Source organism: Urocitellus parryii, chromosome 2 (genome assembly GCF_045843805.1).
Source record: "Urocitellus parryii isolate mUroPar1 chromosome 2, mUroPar1.hap1, whole genome shotgun sequence".
NCBI classification, from domain to species: Eukaryota; Metazoa; Chordata; class Mammalia; order Rodentia; family Sciuridae; genus Urocitellus; species Urocitellus parryii.
This window is the reverse complement of record NC_135532.1, coordinates 184,990,422-185,016,993: the sequence shown is the minus strand read 5'-3', so window position 1 is coordinate 185,016,993 and position 26,572 is coordinate 184,990,422. Positions and strand designations below refer to the sequence as shown.

The following is a 26,572-nucleotide window of genomic DNA, read 5'->3' as shown; positions in this document are numbered from 1 at the left end:
CCTCCTGCCTCAGCCTCCTGAGCTGCTGGGATGGACCATTGTTCTTGATTCAAGAAAATAGTAGTAACTTATTGCTGTGTGGATTTAAACATTTCTCAGACCCAAATGTGCTAAGTGAAAACAATAAGAAAGATCTTGAAGTCTTCTGTCAATTTCTTATATAGGACACATTTTAATTTCCACTATTGGATAATGGATACAATTTTAGTTCCTTCATGTATAAATCCTGTATGTTCTAGGTGTTTATGTGACATCCTGTTATCATATATTGCCTAACAGAATCTGGTATAGTCATTTTCTTTGATACATGTTATATTTAAAATATATTTGGTCCATTTAAGCACTAATATAAAATAAAAAGTACTTTATTTGGCAATGATTTGAGGTTAAGATATCTAATCTTTGTAAGTAGAGTTAAAAATTTTAACATTTAGACATTTTTACCATAATAATCTGTCTTTGAATATCCATTTTTCTAAATTGTCATGTAAATTATGGGAGTTATTTTTCATGACAATTAATAAGCAGCATTTCAGTTGTTTCTAAGTAACAGATTGAATGATGTCTGAGTCTGTGGTATTTCATCCATCTGTTCTGACCTTTGTTTCCAAATTTTCTCTTGCCATTAGTGTTCTTTCTTTTCTTTACACACTCATAGCCTTCTTTGGGATAGCATTACTTTTTCAAACACTTCTTGGTTGTATGATAACCACTACATATACATATATATATATGAAATATATAAATATTTCTTAGTGACTGATTTTTAAGAGAGAGAGAGAATTTTTTTTAATATTTATTTTTTAGTTTTTGGTGGACACATCTTTGTTTGTATGTGGTGCTGAGGATCGAACCTGGGCCGCACGCATGCCAGGCGAGTACGCTTGAGCTACATCCCCAGCCCCAATGACTGATTTTTTTTAAGGTCTTAGAAATATTAAGCACTCTAACTTTTTACTTGAGTTCCTAAAAATAACTTATTGTTAAAGGTGTATAAGAAAATGTAGAGTGGTTATCATATTTGGGAATTTACTTGGATTTTATCCACAAAGAATTTAATATGTTTCCTTTTCAAATTTGCAAGTAATAATTACTTTTAAATATTTCTCCTTTTTAGACTTTTGAAGATTTTAAAAATGACAAGCAAGCTGTGGAATATCAACAACGCATTGTGGATATTTTGTTGAAAGTAAGCATTCAATGATTACATGTCTTTGTATTGATATTTATAAGACAAGAGAATTGAACCATTTTATATCAGGTTCTAAAATAATCTTGTTTAGTGAAGTTATTTGTTGCAACATGTCTTATAATTTTATTATGGTGTCTTGGTGCTCAAGAGCTAAATGGAATATTCAGCATTAATATTCTGTTTCAAACTGGATACTGGGATACAGAATACTACTCTTGAGAAATGCACATTGTGGTAATTCTGTGTTATGTGATCATGTGCTTTGAGAAAATAATGTGAAGAATCTTCAGTGTCTTCCAGCATCATTTCATTGCTATGGTGGTGCCATATTTTTACTGTGAATCTGAGACGATAGGTGACACTTAAGAATTATTTTAGGGGGCTGGGGTTATAGCTCAGTGCTAGAGCATTTGCCCAGCATTTGTGAGGTACTGAGTTCGATTCTCAGCACCATTTATAAATAAATAAAATAAAGGTCCACTAACAACTAAAAACATATTTTTAAAAAATGATTTGAGGAATACAGAGATGACCATCCCAATATGAATTTTACTAGATTCAGTAAAAAGCTATTTTGAGATTCATATTCTTGCTAATGAACAAATGCAGAGAGATTCCCGTCTTTCCCATCTGCACAACTTCCTGTAGGCTTTTTGTTGGAAGCTTAGAGTTTTTATTCTATTCATCTGGCTGTAAAATGGAGTTTTCTTCCTCTTAATGACTTTAAGATTATTTTGGAAAAGAGACAGAATTAAAATGTTCTCTAATTGTGCATATCATCTATGCATGTATGTATCAGTGTATTACATTTATACTAGGTTTTTATAATATTCAAAGCACATTTATAGCATATACATTATCTCTTTGAACTGTTGATTAATCTGAACTCTATTTATTAGACTTGTAAGATAGGCAGTGATGAATATGAGAATAGTGTTGCTAAATTCCCAGGTAATTCCAGTTTAATCTAGATGGTTAGTATGGGAAAACTTCACCTGGATTCCCCAGGGACCTTTCTAAATGATCTCTCTATTCCTAATGTTGCTCCTTCTCTAATATTCTTCTGTGGCATCCTGTTAGGACAGTTGGATTTAAGTTCTGCTATGATTGAGAAAAAACACATAATGGTCATATTTTAAATTGTGGAAATTTATTTTTCTCATATAAATTTGGAGGTAGGCAATTTAATCTGGTAGAATAGGTTTGCAAACTTAATCAGGATTCATCTTCCTTCTGTCTTACTTAGTACCTGTTTTCTGTCTTTTGGTTCAAAATGGCTGCTCAGGCTCCAGCCATCACCTCCACATTCTAGCCAGCCTGGATACAAAAAGAAATTCAGAAGGAAATGTGTCCTGTCATTAAGGAAGCTTCTGAACCAAAGGCTGGATGTTTTGTCTGATATGTGGGTACTAATTCACAGTAGTCGGGGTGGGGGATAGAGGTACTTTGTATTATACAGAGGGGAGGGAGTCAACAGAGGAGAGGGGGCCTGGGGGTAGGAATGATAGTAGAATGAATCGGACATTATTGCCCTATGTGCCTATATGATTACATGATCTGTGTAACTCTACATCATTTACAACCAGAAGAATGAAAAGTTGTATTACATATATGTGTGATATGTTGAAATGCATTCTACTGTCATGTATAACTAATTAGAAAAATAAAAAGTTAAAAGAAAAAAAAGGAAGCTTCTGAGAGGTTGTATACTATAATTCTGCTTGCATCATAATGTCCAGAATTAGGGTAGATGGCCCTTAGCTGCTAAGAGAGACTGAGATATATAGTCTTTTGTTCTGGTTAACCACAAGCTTATCTAAAAATTAGGAGTTCTGTTTCTAAGTTAGGAGGGAAGAATAGATGTTGGACTATGTTTAATTTCATAAGAAAATGACAGTCTGGGTACTTTATAAAGAAAAGAGATTTATTTAACTCACAGTTTTGGAAGCTGAAAGTTCAAGATTGGGTGACCCCATTTGTTTCATCTATGGTGAGGGCCCCCTTGGCTGTGTCACGGTATGGTAGATGGGACAGAGGGAGTGTGCAGAAGAGGGAACAATCACATGGTAAGTCAGGAAGCCAGTGATTCGGGGTCAGGCTCACTCTTTATATTGATAATATTTGCCTCAGGTCAGTGAAGAGTGAACTTTGGAGATTATTTTTCTCATTCTGGTAATGGAATTGTACTAGCTTGTTAAAGCATTCTTTGGAGAGAGGCGATGAAAGTAGGAGTACAGGCAGTGACCAGAGAACAGGTAAATGGGCATCGTTAAGTGTGATGGCTGCAGACACAGAGGGAGGAAATGCTTAATTCATGATTTCTTACAAGATTTCCCAGGAAATTTTATAAGTACAGTCTCTGAACTATTTCAGAGGTAGAAAATGGGGAATTTGTAAGATGATAACCAATAGAGACTTGCTGAAGTGGCAAGGAAATTGGCTGTGAGTTGAAACAGTTATCTTAAAATGTGTTTGTAGGGTCAGACAATTTAAGGGCTTCCACTTACAAAGCAAAGGGCTAACAGGAGAGAAAAGCAGCAGTGGGGCCCAAGAGTATAGTCCTAGAAAAGGGACCTGCACACTGAGATGGTTAATGGCTGAGGACTTTAAAGCTGTGGAAAGCTCTTTGAATACTCTGGACTGGAATGTATATGTGTGCATATGGATATGGATAGAAAGGGATTTTATAACTTAAACTGTGCTTGTACTCTGATAATGGTTATACGGTTGAAGAAGTGGTGATTGCTGGGCTGAGACCTATTGATAGGTAAAAGTGACAGATATGCTACCAGAAAAGGCAGATCAGGAGCCAGGCCCTGGGGAGTGCTATATAATAAGATTAATCTTATACTTCACTTTGAATGGAGGATAGAAGAGAGAGAGTGGAACTTCTTAACAGGTGTGCCAGGGTACTATTCCCTAACTTGTGATAGAGTTGCCCCCATGAATTCAGCTAGCCCAAAATAATACAGATCTTCCCTCACAAATTTCTGCATTCTCTCTTTATTAATGGCATCATATGCTACTGGTCAATAATGCTCAAATGTGTCCTTTTTTACTGTTCCTTTAATGACACACATAGGAATCCTGTCCTGTCTCCTCTCTCTGCAGTGCCTTTGTACCTGTTCCTTGTTCCATTTTGGTGCCATTGCCCCAGTTCAGAACTCTTTTTCTCTCCATGGGACCTTTGTAGTCCCTTGCGTGTTGGTATCCCTGCCTTCTCTTTCTTCCTTCTGATATTTTTCCTGTATACTATTAACAAGATACTTTCCTAAGTACAGTACTGATCACAATCTACTTTCCTGACTAAACACGTTTAGTAGCTCTTCAGTTTTCTTTTTTTTCCCATATTTTTTAAAAAAAGTATTCTTTATTTGTTTTTTTTCTAGATATACATGGCAGTAGAGTGTATTTTGACATATTATACATACATGGAGTATAACTTATTCTGATTAGGATTCCCATTCTTATGGCTGTACATGATCCATGTAATTGGTGCATTATAGTTGTACATAAAGGTGGGATTTGTTGTTGCATCTTTATATACACACAACAGAACAATATGATTTGACCAATACCATTTCCTGGTATTTCCCTTTTCTTGTGTCCTGGTCCCTTTCCTCTACTCTACTGATCTCCCTTCAATTTTCATGAGATTACCCACTACCTTTCTTTTACTTTTTCCTCTCTAGCTTCTATGCATGGCTCTCTAATTTTCTGTAGACTAAATTCAGATTCCTTAGGGTGGCAAGTCTTCTTAGTCTGATTTTTTCCTCTCCCTTCAGGCATGCTGCTGCATCCTAATGGAACTTTACAGTTTCCGGAACAAACTGTGTCCATGCTGTTGCTCACACTCTTCTCTCTGCTGACATTTCCCCTGCCAGAGGTTCTATGTGGCTTTTCTGCTTAGCTTAAAAGCTGTTTTTCTCATTTCTTCTGAAATTCCTTCATAAGCCAATTCAACTAAATTTTCTGCACTGTAAAATTATTTGTGCCCTTATAATAGTGTAATTGTATAATGTCTTTTATTTAATGTGTTTACCCATCTTGCTTCTTTTCTAGTTCATAATTCCCTTAAAAGCTCCTGTCAGAGCCCCTGGGGATTCAGGAAATGAGGGCTGAATTAAAGCAAAGTACTGACTGGAATTTGGTTACTCTGTGTGGTTGTAAAATATCTGTTGTACATAACAGCAGCTCAAGAACTTCCTAGTAACAAGGCAGGCCGGTTGTAACTGATTTCTTTTTCTGAGGTGCCTTTACTGCATGGTTATCTCCTTTTAAACCCCAAAGCAACTCTCTTCATCTCTTGTTGATAGACAGATTTTTAATAGGGTTATTTAAATTTAACTTTACTAGAATTCTATAAGAATTCCAGAGGGAAACATGATTACTATTTCTTTGAACTCTTATATTCCCTCTTTAACAATTTAGTTCTCTTTCAAATTGTGCTAGATATATGCTCAAAGTCACTAAAATGTTTTCCTTTCAGAGCATGCAAGTAGTTATGCTCCTTCTCTGAATGGTATTGAACTAATTTTTGTACAGTCAATTAAAGAATCTTTTCATGAGTCTTTAGTAATGAGGCTCCCCCCTTCTAATTGTATATTTTTATTTGCATCAAACCAGATAATGTATTGAATAAATGGTTTCTTTGGCTCACCAGGTTATGGTGGAGAATTCAGATTTTACTCCCTCACAAGTAGGGTGTCTCTTTACGTTCCTTGCTCGACAGCTTGCAAAACCTGACAATACCTTGTTTGTGAACAGAACCCTCTTTGATCAGGTAAGTGTCTTAAAAGTGAGGACCAGAATTTTTTCTCTGTTTACTGTTCTTAGAAAGTATAATGGATTGCCCTGTTTCTTAAAATGATAGACTATTAGATAAATGTCTTATCAAGGACAGGCATATTAAGGTTTTGGATCTAAATTCTGTGTGTGTGTGTGTGTGTGTGTGTGTGTGTGTGTGTGTCTGTCTGTGTCTGTCTGTCTGTCTGTCTGTTTATCTGCCTGCCTTAATGATGTGTTCTTGATAATAAGACTTTGCCTAAACACTTGGTATTATGGGAGTGTGATTATTAGAGATTTTGTTTTCTCATTTATTTTCTTGCTGTAAATTACCTAGAAATATTGGCTCAAGATATTTCTGATTTAAGAATTACCTCTTCAAGCTGGGCATAGTGCCACACACCTGTTTTCCAGCAACTTAGCAAGGTCCTAAGCAAATTAGTGAGACTTGATCTCAAAATGAAAAATAAAAAGGACTGGGGGATGTAGCTCAGTGGTTCAACTGAAAAAAAAGTCACCCCATCATTATTGGTAGTAAGACTATGTTGATGAAAAGATTACTTATGGAAAAGCTAAAGGTATTACTTACTTACTGAAGGTATCTTCTAATCTCCCTTAAATATCTCCTACATATCCATAGGTGACAAAGAAAACACTTTTGGTGGGAGAAAGTAGCCCATAATGACTAACATTTTACTGAGCCCTTCATAGTACCAGGCACTGCTTAAAGCTTTTAATGTACATGTTTAACTCAATCTTCCTAATGATTTTGAAATAGGTGCCATTATCCTCATTTTACAGATGATGCCTGGAGAGGTTAAATAACTCACCCAGTCATACTTAGTGATATTAATAGTAATGCTATTGTCATGTATTGGTAAGGTTAGGATTTAAATCCAAGTGTCCAGCATAAGGTCCATGCTTGCTCCATTTATGTAATCCAGGAACTTAAGGTATACAGCTGACACTGCCTTCTAGCTGTGTTTCTGAACAATAAAGAAACATGTGCATTTGGCACATATGAAATGGTTTGCATGATTGACTTTGATGTTTTCATGTACTGGGCAGTTGGTTGGGAAGGTCCTGCATATTGTGATATTTGTTATGGCCAAGTGTGAATAAATTTTTGATATTGAAAAGATAGTTATTGCTGTTTCCATTATGACAGTGTTACAGTATGAGTGCTGATATTCAGTAAAGATTACCTTTTCTTTGGCCAGGTACTTGAATTCCTCTGTAGTCCTGATGATGACTCCCGACACTCTGAAAGACAGCAGGTTTGAACTCCTAGAATTTATTTTACTAAAGGATGGGAAAAAAGTCAGAGTAAGCCAGAAAGAACTCTTTTGTGCTAGGCCTCTCTAGACAGAAAGGAGAAAGGACTTGTGCCAAACTGTAACTCTAAACTAAAGATAGTGGCAACCAGAAAATAGTGTGGGTGCTTGTGTAAGGAACTTATATCAGACTAAATACCTAGACAGGGGCCTGTCTTGCATTCAGCATGCTGTCCTCTGCATTCCACCAGTATCATCAGTCTAGTAAACACTGCTGGTTGCTCTGGCCCTGAACCAAAAAGGCTACAGGATTCTTTGTGTTGGCACACTAAATTTTGGGAGTTCCTTATGTTCCCATGCCTTAGGGTTTATCATTCTGCAGACTATAATCTGTCTCCCCCTCCATTAGTCTCTGTGAGATAACGACTGATTACCTCTTCCCTCTGTTCATGCCACTTTGTTGAGGGTCCTTTCTTGGAGTAAAATTCTTTGAAAGCTCATGCATTGTAAAGCTGAGCACTAAGAGACTCAGCCTACATAAAATTGATAGCCAAACTTTGTCAGGTAACTAAACTAAAAAAGTTAAGTATTTTGAGGGTTGTGCTGACTTATGGTTGTAGTGCACAGCTCACAAGTTGAGACTTAAATGAAGAGCATAAAATTACGGCAGTAACCCCTTTGTCTGCACAGCTGTGTCCCAGAGATTACTGCAGACTATCTTAAGAAAGAACAGCTGCTAAGGTGTTGTTTACCTCATAAATTATATTGAACTAATAATATTGAGGGTCCCCTAATTTTGTCCTTGTTTTCTCTATTGGCAGCAAATGTAGATCATGGTATGCATGATATTATCTAAATAAAATGATAAAAAAACATTTAATATAATAACTAAACAGAAAGAAAAGCCAAATCTATATATATGCCAAACCTTGGAATGTCATCATAGTATGATATATATATATATATAAATTAATTACTGGGTGTCCACTTTGAGATTATCTAGTTCTCCCCCTTGCCTCATTTTAGAAACATAAAAACCATTGAAGTAAGTTGTTCAAGGTCATAGTTAAGATTAGAACAGAACTTCTTCTAATCCAACACTCATTCTCTTGTTATATATCAAATTTTGTTTATGAAGTATTTCTTAGTGTATTTCATTGGTATGCTGATAAATGCGTAACAACTGCTTCTCCAAATATACTTCTGACATGAATAAATATTGGTTGATATTTTCACTTATGTAAATGTCCAAGATGGAAGTCAGAAAGCATGTCAGAACTTTACTCACTCATCAGTGAATGCTTGCTGAAATAGAAAAATTTTTGAGTATTGGACAAATAATGCCTCAGTTTTTTGTTTTCTTCACAATTCAGTGCCTATAGACATTCACACCTTTTAAGTTTAATTGCCTTATTAATATTTTTATCACTTTCTTAACCAGGGATCTGTAAACTTTCTCCATAAAGAGCCAAATATAAAATATTTTAGATTTTGTGCGACACACACACACACACACACACACACAAATATATATAATCTATCTATCTATCTTTCTTTCTTTCTTTCTTTCAACTATCCTTTTAAATTTTATTGTTTAGGGCTGGGGCTGGGGCTCAGTGGTAAAGAACATGTGAGGCACTGTATTCAATCCTCAGCACCACATAAAACAAATAAATAAAGATGTTGTATCCATCTACAATTAAAAAAAATTAAATGGAATATTTAGCCAGATAAGAAGGTGCATGTCTGTAATCCCAGCAACTGGGGAGGCTGAGGCAGGAAGATTGCAAGTGCAAGACCAGTTTGGGCAACTTGGTAAGACCCTGTCTCAAAATGAAAAATTTTAAAAAGGGTTGGGGAATAGCTCAGTGGTAGAGTACCCTTGGGTTCAATCTTCAGTATCAGGAAAGAAAAAAATAACATTTTAATACCATTTTGCTAATTTGTAGCATTTGCCAATTTCCATGGTTTAAGTACTGTCACTGTGGCTGAATTAATTTACTAAAGTGTTGTCACTGAACATGGAGTTGAAAAGATGCACAGTAGCACATTTATTTATAATATTTCTACCATTTAGATGCAGTTATAGTAGATGTAAATAACCTCAAGTGTATATAATATAAAATACAATAAAACATTTAGGAATGGGTGACTTTTGAATATCAGTTATCTTTGTTTTTAATTTATTTAATTGTTAATATAATTTGATTTTTCATAGAAGCTCTTTTTAATAATGAGTTTGCAAAATTCTTGAAAATTTAACAGTTTCAGTGTATTGCTAAGATGAACTTCTCCAATGACATTTTTATTATTGTATTTCAAATTGGCACAGCAGATACAATTCACTTCATATTTAGTACATTATGTGCTCCAAATGGACTAAATTTGGGTTCTAAGATGTACAATTTGGATAGTTTTTATTTAATTTGAAATAATAAAAATTTATTATGTTAAAAAAATAATTTTGTTAGATGGTTTCTTAAAGTTCTGAGAATGGTCACTTTACTCTGGATTCTGAATTTAGATACCAGAGAGACCTTTCTCATACTGTTCTAATGACTGTGTAATGCCTCAGTTGTTTTTTGAGGTTTATTTAAAGTATTGATGAACCCTGCTCAACATTCTAGTCCTTTTTTTTATTCATTTACTTAGGATGGTAAAAATTATATGAGCTGTGATATTTTTTTATTGTTGTAAAATATACATAACATAAATGTACCATTTTAAGCATACAGTCCAGTGGTATTAGGTATATTCACATTGTTGTACAATCATCATCACCATCCATTGCCAGAACTTTTTCATCTTCCCAAACTGAACTTTTTGCATTAAACAGATACTCCCCATTCCTTAATCCCCCATCCCCTGACAGCCATCCTTCTACTTTCTGACTTTGGATATTCTTATTCTAGACTTCTTACATAAGTGCAATTACACAGTATCTGTCCTTTTGTTTTTAACTTATTTCACTTATTAACATATCTTTGAATTTATCCATATTTCACCATGTCAGAATTTTCTTCCTTTTTTAAAGCCAAATAATATCACATTGTGTATGTATATACCGCATTTTGTTTATCCATTCACCTTTGATGGACCTTTAGGTCATTTCTGTATTTAGAACATTTTGCATAGTGCTATTATGAAAAAAACATAATGTTTGGTTTTTAAAATTAGCATGTAAACATTGATACTATATGTAGACAACAGATTTTTTAAACTTACTTATTTATTTATTTTTAATTTTCAGTGGACACAATATCTTTATTTTTTTTTTAATGTGGTGTTGAGGATTGAACGCAGCGCCCTGCGCATGCCAGGCTAACGTGCTACCGCTTGAGCCACATCCCCAGCCCTGGACAACAGATTTTAAAGAACCATAGGACATAAAACTGTCAATAGCCAGCCACAGTGACCTGTAATCCCAGCGGCTCAGGGGGCTGAGGCAGGAGAATCTCAAGTTCAAAGCCAGCCTCAACAAAAAGCTAGGTGCTAAACAACTCAGCGAGACTCTGTCTCTAAATAAAATACAAATAAAATACAAAATAGGGCTGGAGATGTGGCTCAGTGGTCGAGTGCCCCTGAGTTCAATCCCTGGTACCACACTGACACCTCCCCAACACCCACCCCCAACACCAAAAAAATAAAAAAAATAAAGTGCCAAGCAAAAACTCCCTTCTTAAAAAGATATACTGACATTTTTAGCTTTGAGATCAGATCAGTATTCTAACAAGGCTTTATTTGCAAATACTGTGGCATTCTGGCGATGTTTGAAAAGCAGAGCTATCTGTTATAAGACTTTTAAATACAATATGGTCAACATTTTAATGGCAGTAATCCCATGCATATGTGAAAGTGAGCCAAAATACCAAGTAAGAGTATAAAAGAAAAAAATGCTATGGTCTGCATGGTTAAATGGATCCTTATAAAGCTAGTAAATAAAAATAAATTCCAAAATGTTTTTACTCATTTATTTTAAATGTACAGGTTCTTTTAGAATTGCTGCAGGCTGGAGGTATTGTTCAATTTGAAGAGAGTCGGCTCATCCGTATGGCAGAAAAAGCTGAATTGTAAGTTGTTTTGAAGCCATATATTAGTTTTCCATACAACTATTAAGTTATATTCATCTAACTTGAAGCCCAGTTTATTGATGCATTGCTGCTTTTTTAATTAAGAAAGGTTATACAAATAACAACACCACCAAAAACCTAAGTATGAATGTTTTGGCCTTTAGTTGAATTCTAGAAATTGGTAAAGATTGTAGGAATTTATGAGATAAATTTAAAATGTTTGTTTTTTACATTTGTTTTAATATGAAGGCAAAACTGCAGACTTATAATGTTTTATTATTTTAGATTTTTAAGACTTAATATTTCATGGTGTTTTATAAATTTTTCTGACAATTATATAGAATAAAAATAATGCAGAAATAAACATAGTAAATAAGATGCAATATGCTAACACTTTTCTTTGCGTAGTTCATTGAATGTTTTGACATACTTTGAACAGAGACTTCACATAAAATTTTTGCATATTATTTATTAATAGCTAACTTTTTGATTCTTATGTGACACTTGTTTTCTTAACATTCTTTGTGCCCAGCTTTGAAATTTCTTATAAAGATAGCATTCAGAAGCATCTTAAACTTATTATATATTATTATTATATATAATATTATTATATTAATATATAATTATTATATAATATATTATATATTCATCTCCCTTATATATTTAATGAAAGTTGAGTATCCCTTCTCTGAAACACTTAGGAGAGGAAGTATTTTACATTTTAGAATTTGAAATATTTGCATGTGCCTTACCTATTGGGCATTCCTAATATGAAAATCCAATATCTGAAATGCTGTGATGTCAAAAACTCTTTAAGTCTTGTAGATTAAGAGTGCTCAAACTGTATTTTATTTAACAGTAGAAATCACATTATTAATTTTAAAAAATATCAGTCTGTATGTTATGAGATAGCAATAAACTAATATCCACCTGCCTGTATGGTACACTGAAGTTTTTCCTTTTACATTCTAGCTATCAAATTTGTGAATTTATGTATGAGCGAGAACACCAATATGACAAAATTATTGATTGCTACTTGCGTGACCCACTGAGAGAGGTAAGTTAAGAGACTTCTTTGCTCTTTTTTCTCAGTCCTCCTGCCCTTATCACATAGAAATAACTATTCATTAGAAATACTTAGACATATGTTTGCTGAACCAAGGTTTTCTTCATTTATTCACCAGTTTTTACTGAGTCTCTGGTTTAAGCCAAGTCCATATTGATAATTAAAAGAGAGATAATTCCTGCAATTTTCGAATTTAAAAATTTAGTAATAGAGACTGGTAACAAATAAAACCAAGTATAAAATTATAAATTATGATAGGTACTAGGGAAGAGAAACTGGGTACCACTTTGAAGGATAATGGGGGACTGACTTATACAAAGAAGCCAGAAAAGTTATCTCAGAGAAAGTGACGTATAAAGTGAGTTTTGGAATTTGAGAAGTCAGTCAAACAAAGAGCCAAAGGAAGAGTGTTCCAAGATAGGGAACCATATATGGAAAGATCCTGAGATGAGGGGAAAAGACATGTTCAGGGGACTGAATAGAGATCATATAGATGAAATGAAAATCAGTATAGGTGGAGCATACTAGACAAGTGCAAGAAGGTTTTTTTGCCAAGAGCCGGGGGCGGGTACTGGGAATTGGACTCAGGGGTACTCAACCACTGAGCCACATCCTATTTTGTATTTTCTTTAGAGACAGGGTCTCACTGAGTTGCTTTGCACCTTGCTTTTGCTGAGGCTGGGTTTGAACTCCTTCCTCAGCCTCCCCAGCCACTGAGGTGTGTGCCACCTTGCCCAGTGCAAGAATGTTTTGAGATGAAATTAGCGATATAAACAGGGATCACTGGAAGCAAAGATATTATATTCTCCAAGTAGGTCATTGAAAAAGTTAATAAATCGAGACCAAAATGAATTGGAACAGATCTGTAACTTCCAAGAGTCTATCCTAGACTTTAATTACTCTTCCTCTTCAATGTCAGTTTTCCATCAGTTAAATATCTATATCAAATGGTTTTCCATCTCCAAATAATAAATATTTACCAGGACTGATACAGATAATAGTGACAAAATATTGCCTGAGTGAATTAATGAATAAATTATATCATCTTGTGTTGTTCAGGAAGAAGTCTTTAATTACATTCACAACATCTTATCCATTCCTGGCCACAGTGCCGAGGAGAAGCAGTCTGTGTGGAAGAAAGCAATGGACCATATTGAGGTATTGATTCAACACAACTTTTGAAACTTCCCCATTTGAGTTAATTTCCCAATTAACTTTATGCTAACTAAAGAATGGCAGGTATCATATTATTGCATTGATTTACTGGAGGATCAGAAGTCTTTTTCACATTTAAGCAGATCACATATGAGCTTCTAAAGTGAAACATCTGGTTTGAAAGCTGGGACAGTCAGTTCTGAGGTGTGTGGTCTGCAATGATCGCCATACTGTTTTAACTATAGGATTGATATATATTATTGAATGTTATTTAAAGTTATCTTTCTACTAACAAGATAAATAGATCTTGGTGAAAGAACCCAATGAGACCTTCCTCCAGTGTTGAGTTTTATCTTTTTTTCTTTTTTTGCGTTTTGTATTCTTTTTTGTCATCCTCTTCAAGTCTCCACAGTCACGGTAGGGCTAATCCTTTATTTTTTCTTATCTGTATTATGCAGTGGTTTGAACACATGGACTCAGGCATCTAGAAGTGAAGCTGTGTCTCTCTGCATAATGTGAAACATGATGAATTAATCAATGAGCAAACAAATTACTCAGCAGAAACTTACCCTGAAGAAACAAGAAGTATTTTTGCTACACAACAATTATTTCTGCTGACTATTTTTTCTACATATGTATATTTTTTTACCTTGAGCCTTTACATGTCTCTTGACACCATGATTACAAGTATATGGAGTTTTTGTTGAATAATTTTTGTTATTTCAGGGTTGCCCAGACACCTTTAGGAGTTTAATATTTTAATGTTTTAGTGATTTTTAAGCCATTCACAGATTGGGTTTGTGGACTCCTGGTAAAGAATCTCTAGTTCAGATGGTTCTCCCAATATGGACAAAATATATCATTAGGTTTTTAAAAATACTTTTTATTTTTCTGAATTAAAAAGTCAGTAAAGAGGGGCTGGAGTTGTGGCTCAGTGGTAGTGCACTTGCCTGGCATATGTGAGGCCCTGGGTTCCATCCTCAGTACTGCATATAAATAATAAAATGAAAGATCCATTAAAACTAAAAAATATTTTTTAAAAAGTCAGAAAAGAGTGTAAAATATAGTTTTATAAAAAATTTAAAAGCAAACATTCTAGGTCCAAATAAAGACTAAAATACATCTCATACTCTAGACTCTTCCCTTGTATTCTTTCCTGATCCCAAACACCTGCCTCCTTGTTCCCACCACTATCTTCATTATCCCAGTTTTTGTGATAATTTCCTGCCTTTCTATATACTGTTACTGCATCCACATGCGTCCCTAATTGTGTTCTTGTTTTACATGCTTTTGAACTGTACTTAAATGAAATTATACTGTATTTTTTGTTTTATTTTTGCTTTATATTTTGTTTAAGAAGTTTGGACCATTTCTATGCGTAGTTTACAGTTCTTGCTTATTGTAGCATATTTCCTTTTATAAATACGTCACAATTTATTCATTTTATTGTTGATGGACCTTTGGTTGTTTCTGGATTTTGACTATTAAAAATAATCAGTGCACAATTATTCTTAGGTATGCCTCCTGAGCACAGCCACATGCATTTCTCTAGAGCAGTGGTTTTCGGTCTGGTCTCAGACAAACATTACAACATCAGCTAAGAACTTGATAGACTTCAGACTTCCTGAATGATAAACTCTTGGGGTGGGACCCAACAATCTGTGTTTTAACAAGCCCTCCAACTGATTTTGGTGCATGATTACTTATAATCTCTGCTTTAAGGTATATAATTGCTAGTTAATTGGAATTAATACCTTAAATATTACTGGATGCCAGCATAATATGAGAGTTCTAATTCACTCTATATCTTTGCCAGACTTGAAAACTTTGTGAGTCTGGTGATGTGTAATGGTATCTAATTATGTTTTAAGTTTACATTTTCTTAATTACTATAGATAGCCTTTCCCTGTTTAGTGGCTATTTAAATTTCCTCTTTGGTGATATGCCTGTTGAAGTCTTTTGCCCAATTTTTTTCAATTGAATGTCTTATACTTATTGATTGGTAGGATTTCTGTATGTATCATGGATGTTAGTCTTTTTTCAAAAATGTACTGCAAACATCTTCTCCTCAATCTTTTTTCTTTTTAAGAAAAGTGTTTTTTAAATAGTGTAATCAATTATTCTTCTGTACTTAAAAAATATCTTCCTTTATTATCACCTAAAACTTTTGTTTATTTGTTTTATAGTGGTGCTATGAATGAAACTTAGGGCTAGGGAAGTGCTCTGTCACTTAGCTACACCCCTAACTCTTGGGTCTTTGTTTTTTTTTTTAATCTTTAAATCTGGGATCCAGTTGAAAGCAATTTTCATATGTGATATAAAACTGGGATCTAGTTAATTTTGGAGGTATCCTGTTATTTTTAAGAAATACAAATGTCCTGTCTTCCCAGCAGCATTTATTATAACATGGTCATAAGTATATCAAGGATCTCTATACTTGGGCTGCTTTCTGGTCTTTCTGTTTCATTAGCCTCTTTGTCTATCTCTGCATCAGTACCATACTATTTTAAGATATATAGCATATCTCTATATCTTTAACAAGGTCATGGCTAGTATAAACTTTGAATACTTTCAAGTACATTTTGGAATCAGCTGATAAAATTCCATCAAAAGAGAAAGAAAGAAATTAAATTTTGTGATTCTGACTGGCATTGCATTGAATCTGCCCATGATTGTGAAGATAATTGATGCTAAAGAACATCAATAAATTAAGTCTTCTAATCTGTGATTGTATGGTATAATCTTTTATGCAATATCTTTCTATAGTTTTTATGATTTTTCTCTGTAGAAATTTTCCATCCTTTGTTAGATTTACGGTTACAACTTCTTTGTGGGGGGTACTAGGGATTGAACCCAGGGATGCTGTACCCAGCCCACTTTATTTATTTATTTATTTATTTATTTATTTATTTATTTATGTATCCATTCATTTATTATTTTGAGGCAGAATCTTATTACGTATAATCAATTATTCTCCTGTACTTAAAAAAATATCTTCCTTTATTATCACCTAAAACTTCAGGTTTTGATCCTCCTACCTCAGCCTCCTGAGCAACTGGGATTATAGGCATATGCTACTTAGGCTAACTACAAGTTGGTATTTTTATTAATGCTTCTAGTAACAGTATTTTTGAAATTTTCACATGAAACAAAGTCTGATGTTTCCTATAAGGTTTTTTTTTTTTTTTTTTTTTTTTTTTTTTTTGTAGAAGGTTCCTTAACATCCTGTGGATTTCCTTATGAATGGACTTTGAAATTTTTCACCTTTTCTATCATAATGGTGTTTTTTTTTCTTGTTTGTTTTGTTGATAAATTTTGTTGATATTAAACCAACCCTGAGCTCGCATTTGGCTAACTGGTTGGAACCCATCGCTGCTCTTTGGCGGTCTCTGCCCTTTGGAGCGTTTGTGAGCTGTACAGTTCGGGTCCCGCCATGTCTGAGGAAAGCAAGTGCTGTGGTGAGCGCGCAGACAAGCCCGAAATCAACCGGGAGGACGGTGCTGGGGACACAAACAAGGATGCAGAAGAGAGTAAAGATCTCATTTCCACAATGCAAAGTTCACCAGATAAAGCTAGGACTCCACAAGACTCTGTGGATCCACCATCTCCTGATGCGGATAGTTCACAAAAAGAACCTACAAGTGCAACAGTTACAGACAAAGTAAAGAAGACAAGAATTTCATCTAATTCTTGCAGTGTGATAAAACGTCTTAAAGTAGAGAAGAAAGAAAATGATCAGAATTTTTCAGAGAAATCGGCATCTTCAACATTAGAAAACAGCTTGGAATCTCAAAGTTCTAAACACAAAGGCACTGAATCTGAAGAAAATGCACAATTGAAAAATACAGTCAAGAATGTCACTGCAGGTAAATCTGAGTCCGTTGATTCTGTGATTGAGAAACCTAAACCAGGATTAAATGAAGAAAAAGCACTATTGGTGAAGCAGGTTCGTGACAAAGAAGAGCTGCTTCGGAGGCTAAAACTAGTCAAAATGTATAGATCAAAGAATAACCTGTCTCAGTTAGAGATATTAATATCAAAGTGGAGAAACTGTAGCCAGCTGTTGCTTTATGAGCTGCAGTCACTCATGTCGGAAGAGAAGAAAATAACCCTTACTCAATTGATAGACCTCTATGGGTTGGATGATACACTGCTGCATTTTAATAGAAGTGAAGAAGAATTTGCAGGCAATAGAGCAGAGACCCTGCGCCTACTGGAAGGAAGAGTAGGCACAGATCTCTACCATATCGGCTTAGGAACTGAATACCTTGGCAAGACTCAAAGAGTAAAAGAAATAAGATCAAAAATCAATAAATGGGATGGACTCAAACTTTAAAAAGCTTCTTCACAGCAAAGGAAACAATGTGAAGAGAGAGCCTACAGAATGGGAAAAATTTATCACATTCAACTCAGAGCATTAATCTCCAGGATACATAAAGAACTCAAAAAATTTAACACCAAAAAAAAAAAAAACCCCAAATAACCCTATCAATAAATGGGCTAAGGAACTGAACAGACGCTTCACAGAAGAAGAAACACAATCAACAAATATATGGAAAAAATATTCTAACATCCTAGCAATTAGAGAAAAGCAAAACTACACTGAGATTACATCTCATCCAGTAAGAATGGCAATCATCAAGAATACAAGCAACAATAAATGTTGGCGAGGTACACTCAAATATTGCTGGTGGGACTGCAAATGGGTGCAGCTACTATGGAAAGCAGTATGGCCATATTTGACCCAGTTACCCCACTCCTAGGTTTATACCCAAAAGACTTAAAATCAGCAGCCTACTACAGCGACACAGCCACATCAGTGTTTGTAGCAGCTAAACTATGGAATCAACCTAGGTACGTTTCAACAGATAAAGAAATTGGTATATATACACAATGGAATATTCCTTAGCCTTAAAGAAGAATGAAATAATGGCATTTGCCAATAAATGGATGCAACTGGAGAATATTCTGCCAAGTAAAATAAGCCGATCCCAGAACCAAAGGCTGATACTAATTCACAACAAGGGGGTGGTGGGGGAGAATAGTGGTATTCAGGAGTGAACGGGGAGGGGAGGGGGCGTGGGGTTGGAATGATAGTAGAAAGAATCTGACATTATTACCCTATGTGCATAAATGATTTACGTGACTTGAGTAACTCTATATCATGTATAACCAGACAAATGAGAAGTTATACTCATATATGTATGATGTGCTAAAATGCATTCTCATGTATTCTCATGTATAAGTAATTAGAGTAAATTTACAAAATGTGTTCTTTAGTATAGAAATTTTCAACCCAATACTAGGATTGAAAGGGATTCAGATGGATGGGTTTGCACAGATTTGAACAGCCAGTAGGCATTTTCCCCATGAGCATTGGCACCTGAGACAGCTCAAGACTGAATAGGTAAACCTGAATGAGAGGTTCGCATTACAGGAGGAGTTCATGGAACACTTTTTCAATCTCGCGCTGCACATGTTCATCATCCTCAACTCTCTTCCGGAGGAAAGCCATCATTTCAACTAAGCCAGCTGCCTTCTGCTTCACCTGAAGAAACCCAACAGCAAACTTTGACTTCAGAAAACATACATCTTTAATTTTGTTTTAAAAAATCACCAAATCTTAACAAGCCCATCTTTCTAAGATTAAAAAGAATTTAAATTCCTGCCATTATGTAGTAAGAGGTGTGTAAAACTTGGCGGGGCACATTCCATGAAAATTTTGAAGTGTATAGAATTGGCTTCTTGCTGAAAATCAAGAATGCAAGCAACTAGAATTTTCTTATATCTTTTTTACATTTGTTCCCTTAGATAAAATTGTCAGATCATAGATACTTCAACAAAAATAAGCCAGCCTGATTATGTGGCACTAAGGTAGGAATCTGGGGAGGGGAGGAGGAAGCCCCTTGAGCATCAGCAAGAGAAAGGATTCTTTCCCGGGATTCATACTCTCAAAATTTCCACCCTTTGCTACATCTTTTCTAGAAAAACTATATAAAGTTGGTCTAGTAAGCTTAATAAACTCTAGTCTGCAAAACAGGGTCAGCTGTAACAGTGCTGTCCAACAGAAATGAAATGTGAGCCATAGCCATTTAAAAGTAAAATGAAACAGATGAACTTAAATCTGTATGAAAAACATTGAGACATTTCTCCTTCCCCCGCCCCCCATAAATGAAATCTTATAAATGTGTGTATTTTCCACCTTCAGCACATCTCAATTAGGACTGGCCACATTTATTTTATTTCAAGTGCACAATAACCGCACATCACTAGTGGCCCAGTTTTGGATAGTGTAGATCTATAAACAGACCTGCTTGAGGCCCTTGGTAGCATCAAAGTTAATATTTTACTTTGTTATTTTATTGTTAATATCTAAATCGTTAGCTTTTCTGTATGCATTGGTCAATGATACTATATAGTTGATATTAGTATATTAAGAATAAAGTGAAATAAAAAATGATATTACATTAAAAAAAAAAAATAAAAAAAATAAACCAACCCTGAATTCCACAGGTAAATGCAATTTAAACCTGATATATTGTTTTTTGTGTGTGTTTTTTATTGGGTTTCTTTTTCTTTCAGGAATTTTGTGTCAGTATTCAGGAGTAAGGTTTATGCACACTTTTCTTTCTTTTTTTTTTTTTTAATATTGTCCCATTATGTTTAGTTATCGAAATGTTGCTGACCTTATACAATAACCTAAAGAAGTTTTCTATTCTCTGTAAGAGGTTAATTAATGCTGGTGTTATTTCTTCCCTAAATGGTCATTAGAACTAAATGGTGAGGCCATTTGGGCTTTACATTTTCCATGTGACATGACTCTTGACTATTCATTTGATACCACTCATTTGATACATGTGGCACAACTCTTGACTACTCTTACTTTTGGTGGTTTTTTTCGTGTTTCTTTTTTTTAGACCAAAAAGGTACAGCTGGGAAGGCAGAATCATAGATGTTAGAATCCAAGGATAAATCCTTTCTTTGATTTGACAAAAATAAGCCTTTTTAACAGTAGTTAATTAACAGTGGTTGACGTTTTAGTCTCCTTAAGACTATAGTTGATTTTTGAAGATTCTTCCAGTTTCTAAATCCACAAGGCCCAGAGATAAAGTTTTAGAATTCTTAGGCAAGAAATTGCAACCATATTCTTTCTCATTTCTTTATTGCTTTAGGTTCAAGAGTAAAATTCATTGACAGGGAAGCTTTTGTTCTTTATGTTCATCCTATAGATATCATAGCCAGAATCCATAGTATTATAGTGCTTTCATTTTCTAAGAACTCTGAATTACCCTTTGTTAAATTGAACTCTGAATTATTATAAGGTACACATCTAAATTTGCTCATTTGCAGTGTGCCCTTTAAAGTGCAGCGCTAAATCAAGGTCTCCTGAAAAGCAATGTGAAGCTTTTGACAATATTGAAATAGGTAATCATAGCTCACATCTGTGAATATTCTATTTAAAAGTACCATTAAAAATGGATTTTTCTTTTCATTTAACTCCAGGAACTTGTATCCCTGAAGCCCTGTAAAGCTGCTGAGTTGGTTGCTACACACTTTTCTGGACAGATTGAAGTAGTCATTAAAAAACTTCAGGTAAGCTCCGGTTGTGGCTCAGTGGTAGAACACTTGCCTGGCACATGTGAGGCGCTGAGTTCACTCCTCAGCACTACATAATAATAAATTATTATTTATTTAACTAAAATATATTATTATTTATTTAACTAAAAATATTTTTAAAAAATTTTCAGGTAAATATTACACATATATATTGGGCAAAAAAATAACAGTGGAAAGAAATGAATTTCCACCTAAGAACTTCTGATTGTAGTTATTTCTTAAGTTTATAGTTGCCATGTAATAATCTCTATGTTGGGTGTGTATGTGTTTGGGAGTAGCTGTGTGATGATCTCTGAGTCTGGAAATGAAGGAGTTTGTCTTTAGGCATAACAAAGAAACATCTTTGGAACTGTAACCTGTACTTATTCTAAAAATCACAACTCATAGAAAATCTCCTCTTCTCTCCCTCTTATTTTGCTATAGGACCCACAATTTTATTCTCTTTTAGGTTTGTTTTACTTAGTTACTCACTACCTTATGGCCACATGATAGAGGTAAGGAATAGGCAATGACGGGGACATAAAACACAACACAGAATCTTCAAAGGGCAATAATAGTGGTGGGGAATAACTACAAGGTAAAAACCAGAACATGAGTGAGTGGGAGACAGTTGGCATGGAGACAAAGATATGGAAGTCATTTGTTTAAATTAAATACATGTTGCAGGGGCTGGAGTTGTGGCTCAGTGGTAGAGTGCTCGCCTAGCATGCTTGAGGCACTGCGTTCGATCTTCACTACCACACAAATGTAAAATAAAGATATTGTGTCCACTTAAAACTAAAAAATAAATATTTAAAAAATACATGTTACAGCTCTACTCTGTTCCTCAGTGTGCATGAGGACATGAATAAGAAGACAGCCTTTCCTTTAATTTTTTCTATGGAACAGAGAAGCATTTATATAAATATAATATAATGGTATAAGAGCTACATTAAAGAAGAGATTGATGGACTATGAGAAAGTCAGACAAGGATTCCCAAAACTATCTGAATTGGGTCTTGAGTAATCAATAATAGTTTTCCAAACAGAATGGGGAATGGCTTTCTAGATAAGTGATATGGGCATGCGAAAACTTAAAGGAATAAAGCAGCCTGTGTTCAGAGTATGTCAGATCTGTGTGAGGTGTGATACGTGGAGAGCAACAGTGGGCTAGAGACACGTTGGAAGAGATAAGTTAAAATTACAGAGGCTGAAAATCTAGCTTTGGGCCTGATATCATATGTAATACTAAGAAATTTGTACTTACTTTCTATGTGTTGGAGAATTACTTAAGTCTTTTAGGCAAAGGATGGCATCATTAGATCCATTTTGTAGAAAATTAACTCTGGCTTGCAGTGTGGAGAGTAGAGTGGCAAGGAGAGCAAATGGAACAGAGAGAACAATTAGAAAGCAAAAGGTCTAGGCAAAAGATGTGAGGACCAGGACAAAGTCATTAGTAGTGAAGAGGACAGATTCCAGATGAAGTAAAATGTATAGCACTTTGAAGTTAATTGAATATAATGAGACAATTTAAAAACAATTCCCAGATATAAGGCTTGATTGTCCAGCATTATGCCCATTTTTAACTCCGGGCAAAGACACATCTGTTAATTCCACAAATATTTATTCTGTTTGTCCAAAAACATTTAATTTCTATAAATACAATCACTGCTTCCAAGGAAGAAAATAAACTAAAAAGCAATTACAGATTCGTTTGACTGGAATGAGGATAGCGTACTGCCCAGGATATTGAGAAAGTACATGGAGGGACAGGTGTTTTAGTCAGTTTTTTTTTTTTTGCTGCCATGACTAAAGGATATGACCAGAACAAGTATAAAGAAAGAAGAGTTTATTTGAGGGCTCACAGTTTCAGAGGTCTTAGTCCATAGAAGCTGGCTCCATTCCACAGGGTTTGAGGTGAGTCTGACATCATGGTGGGAGAGTGTGGCAGAGGGAAGCAGCTCACATCACGGTGAAGCAGAAGCAGAGACTCCACTGCAAATACAAATATATACACCAAAGCCACACCTTAATACCCACCTCCTCCAGCCACACCCTACCACTTCAGTTACCACTCAGTTAATCCCTATCAGAGGATTAAATCACTGATTGGGTTAAGATTCTTACAACCCAATCATTTCTCCTCTGAACCTTCCTGTATTGTCTTACGAGTGAGCTTTTGGGGAACACCTCACGTCCAAACCATAACAACACATTATAACCAGTCTTTTGGGGGCTGGGAAGACAGATATTTCTACTCACACCATTCTCAATCCCCAGAGCTTCTCTACCCTTTAAAAATCTGGTAAATCTTACTTGTTTTGATGGTACTGTCATCATTGCCCTTTAAAATGTAATATTATCAGTTTCAGGATTTCTTTTTCCTGTATTCTGTCTATAAGGATATTAAGAAATGGAGAGGCCTAGTAATCAAATATAATGTTATTCATTATGTAGATATATAAAAGCTGAAGTGTAATGGATAAGAAAAAAAAGTGTCTATTTGACCATGGCCCATTTGCTGAGTATTCTTTTAAAGAAATTTTATTCTAGAGTTTTATTGATTGTATATTCTACAAAGATCTTATAAAGTACCTTTACTTCTGATGAGAAGCAATGTGTCTCTGTCTAATAGTTTTCAGAATTCTTGAAAAGAAAAATAAGTAAGAATGTTAAGTTATTTATAACCAGGAGGAAAGTCATATAAAATAAAGCAAAGTGATGGAGAAAAGATAGGAAATCAAAGACTGATAAAGACTAGTAAGTATGTATGTGTCAGTTTTGGGTTTTTAAAAATTTTTTTATTTTTTGCAGAATGATGATCAAATCCTGGGCCTTAAACATACTAGACAAGCACTCTACCATTGAGCTATATCCCCAACCCTTAAAAAAAAAATTATTTTGAGACAGGGTCTCCCTAAGTTGCCCAGACTGGCATCAAACTGGTGATCTTTGTGCCTCAGCCTCCCAAGTAGCTGGGATTACACATTGCACCTGGTGTGTCAATCTTCTTAAAGACTGAAATATATATAATATAAATGATATAATTAATAAATTTAAATATTTACCTTTTTTGTAGTTGTACATGTTAACTTTATTTATTTATTTATTTATTTTTATGTGGTGCTAAGGATCAAACCCAGAGCCTTGCACTTGCAAGGCGAGCCCTCTACCACTGAGCCATGACCCCAGCCCCAAGACTGAAATATATTTTTAAAAGTATATTCTATATGACATTAATTATTTTCACTTTGGAAGTCTCCTCCTTTTTACAGATGAGGGTTGAGTGTGTCAGAAAAAAAAAAGATGAAAAACTAAGCATGTATAATTGTTATTTAGGTTCCCCAAAACTTAGAAACATGGGGTATAAGATGATTTATCTCATTTAATTCTCACTATTACCCTGTGCAAAAGGCAGAGAAGATATTGTTGTCTCTCTGCTCTCTGCTTCCTCCTAAGGAAATTGAATGCTAACATAAAGTCATATAGCTAATGAGTGTCAGAAGCAGAACCCAGATTTTATGGCATATTGATTGCAGACACATTGCAATTTGATTGCTATATCTAATGTATCAACAGTGTATCAACAATGAACTTGTATTGTATGAACCACTATTATATCAACAGTGAATTTGTCTTGATGGTGTTTGTTAATTTGAGCCTCAAACTCCCACCCTACCTAAATAAACTATTTCCCAGCAGGCTGTTGACACAAGAAATACAGGCAGTTTGAAACCTATCAGTGCCACCAGCAGAGCAATTCAAACACCTGCCATTTGGAGGGCCTCATTCTGGGAACAGCTCAGGAGTTTTTCTTAGTAGGAATCTTTTTTTTTTTTTTTTTTTTTGAGATAACAAGTTGTATCTCTTTTACACCCAAAATTGAATGTGTGACAATGATTAGAACTGTTGGAAGGACATAAAGGACCTCCAGATGATTCTTTAGAATTTCTTAGAACCTTATAGAGGCTTAATGAAATGGGAAGATATGTATAGAGGCTTAACAGAATGTTAAGCATATATGTGTATTTTTAAGAGGCTGTCTAGAGTAGTTCATAATTTGGAAAATTCATTTTAGTACTTAATTATATTTTTTTATTGTTTTTCTCTTCAGAACCAGGTTTTACTTTTCAAATTTTTGAGGAGTCTTCTTGACCCCAGGTATGTTAATAAACTTTAGCTTTTCATAATATGTAGATGAGAAATAAAAGCAAATAAACTGAAGTTAAGATAATATTCAAAGTATCTAAATAGTATAATTAGCTCATGATTTTTAATATCAGAGTAACTATTACATAGATTAATTTGTTCATGGTCTCAAAATAGGTATCGCCAGTTAATATTCTCTTTCCACTTGAAGGTGAGCATGTGTAATAAGTTCTCATCAATGTAAATGAAAACAATGAATCCATTTTTGAGGACATGCTTCAGGAAGAATTTGATGATCATATAATTCCCTTTTCAACCTTAGCTTCACTCCTGCCTGTTCCTTATTCTGTGTGGTAGATGAATAGCTTTACTTTTAAAAATATCTAGTTCCAAGCCCACCTCTAAATCTATTACTTTTAAACTCTCACTTGATATATTTAGTGCTGAATAACTTCCTAATGGTAGGGAAAGAAAGTTTAAATGTGTTTTTCACCTGTTACTGTAGAACTTACCAAATAAAAACAAATCCTAGGACATGATGAAATTAGTAGGCAAAGAGCTTTGCATGTGGGATCTTAAATTTTTACTGTGACTAAGTGGAGTACATTGGGAGTTCAATGTAATAATGTGTAACATCCTCTAAGTTAATATAAATATGTATCAGCATAACCAGAGAGGCTTTTGAAATTTCAAAAACACCACAGAATGATTGAGGGTGGGGATATTTTAATGCACACTTAAAGTTGAACACTAACTTTCTTAATCTTTTTTTTTTTTTTTTTTTTAGTACAAGGGATTGAATTCAGGGGCACTCAACCACTGATCCACATCCCTATTCCTATTTTGTATTTTATTTAGAGACAGGGTCTCACTGAATTGCTTGGCATCTCACTTTTGTTGAAGATGGCTTTGAATTCACGATTCTCCTGCCTCTGCCTCCCAAACCTTTGGGATCTTAGGCATGCACCACTGCCCCCGGCAAACTTTCCTAATCTTAATTGTAATATCTGAAGATGTTATTTTCATATTAGACATAAAAATCTTAGGTTTCATTATAATATACACTCCTTATTTACTTACTTTAGCAATTATAATATCAATTTTAGTTATTCCAGTATTCTGTGCTACTTTTAAATACCAAAATACCAGTAATTCTGTTGATCAGGATAATTTTTGGAAAGTTTAGTCATTTACATCTTGAGCAAGCTGTGCTGCATTTAAATTTAGAGTCAAGCAAATGTGTAGGTAAAAAGCAGTCTGACTGCATATGTCATTCTACCCCAGT

General features: G+C 34.6%; 1 protein-coding gene and 1 pseudogene across 1 annotated transcript in view; both read left to right on the top strand.

Moving 5' to 3' along the window:
- Nucleotides 1-26,572, top strand: part of Vps8 (VPS8 subunit of CORVET complex) — a 253,801-nt gene that overhangs the window by 112,757 nt on the left and 114,472 nt on the right. Inside the window, exons 28-35 of the mRNA XM_077795024.1 lie at nt 1,118-1,189; nt 5,856-5,975; nt 7,198-7,254; nt 11,239-11,321; nt 12,294-12,378; nt 13,447-13,545; nt 21,046-21,135; nt 25,253-25,299. Of these exons, the coding sequence (XP_077651150.1) occupies nt 1,118-1,189; nt 5,856-5,975; nt 7,198-7,254; nt 11,239-11,321; nt 12,294-12,378; nt 13,447-13,545; nt 21,046-21,135; nt 25,253-25,299 (653 nt within the window). The remainder of the gene's footprint in view (nt 1-1,117; nt 1,190-5,855; nt 5,976-7,197; nt 7,255-11,238; nt 11,322-12,293; nt 12,379-13,446; nt 13,546-21,045; nt 21,136-25,252; nt 25,300-26,572) is intronic.
- LOC144253253 (swi5-dependent recombination DNA repair protein 1 homolog pseudogene) lies at nt 16,887-19,140 on the top strand (annotated as a pseudogene).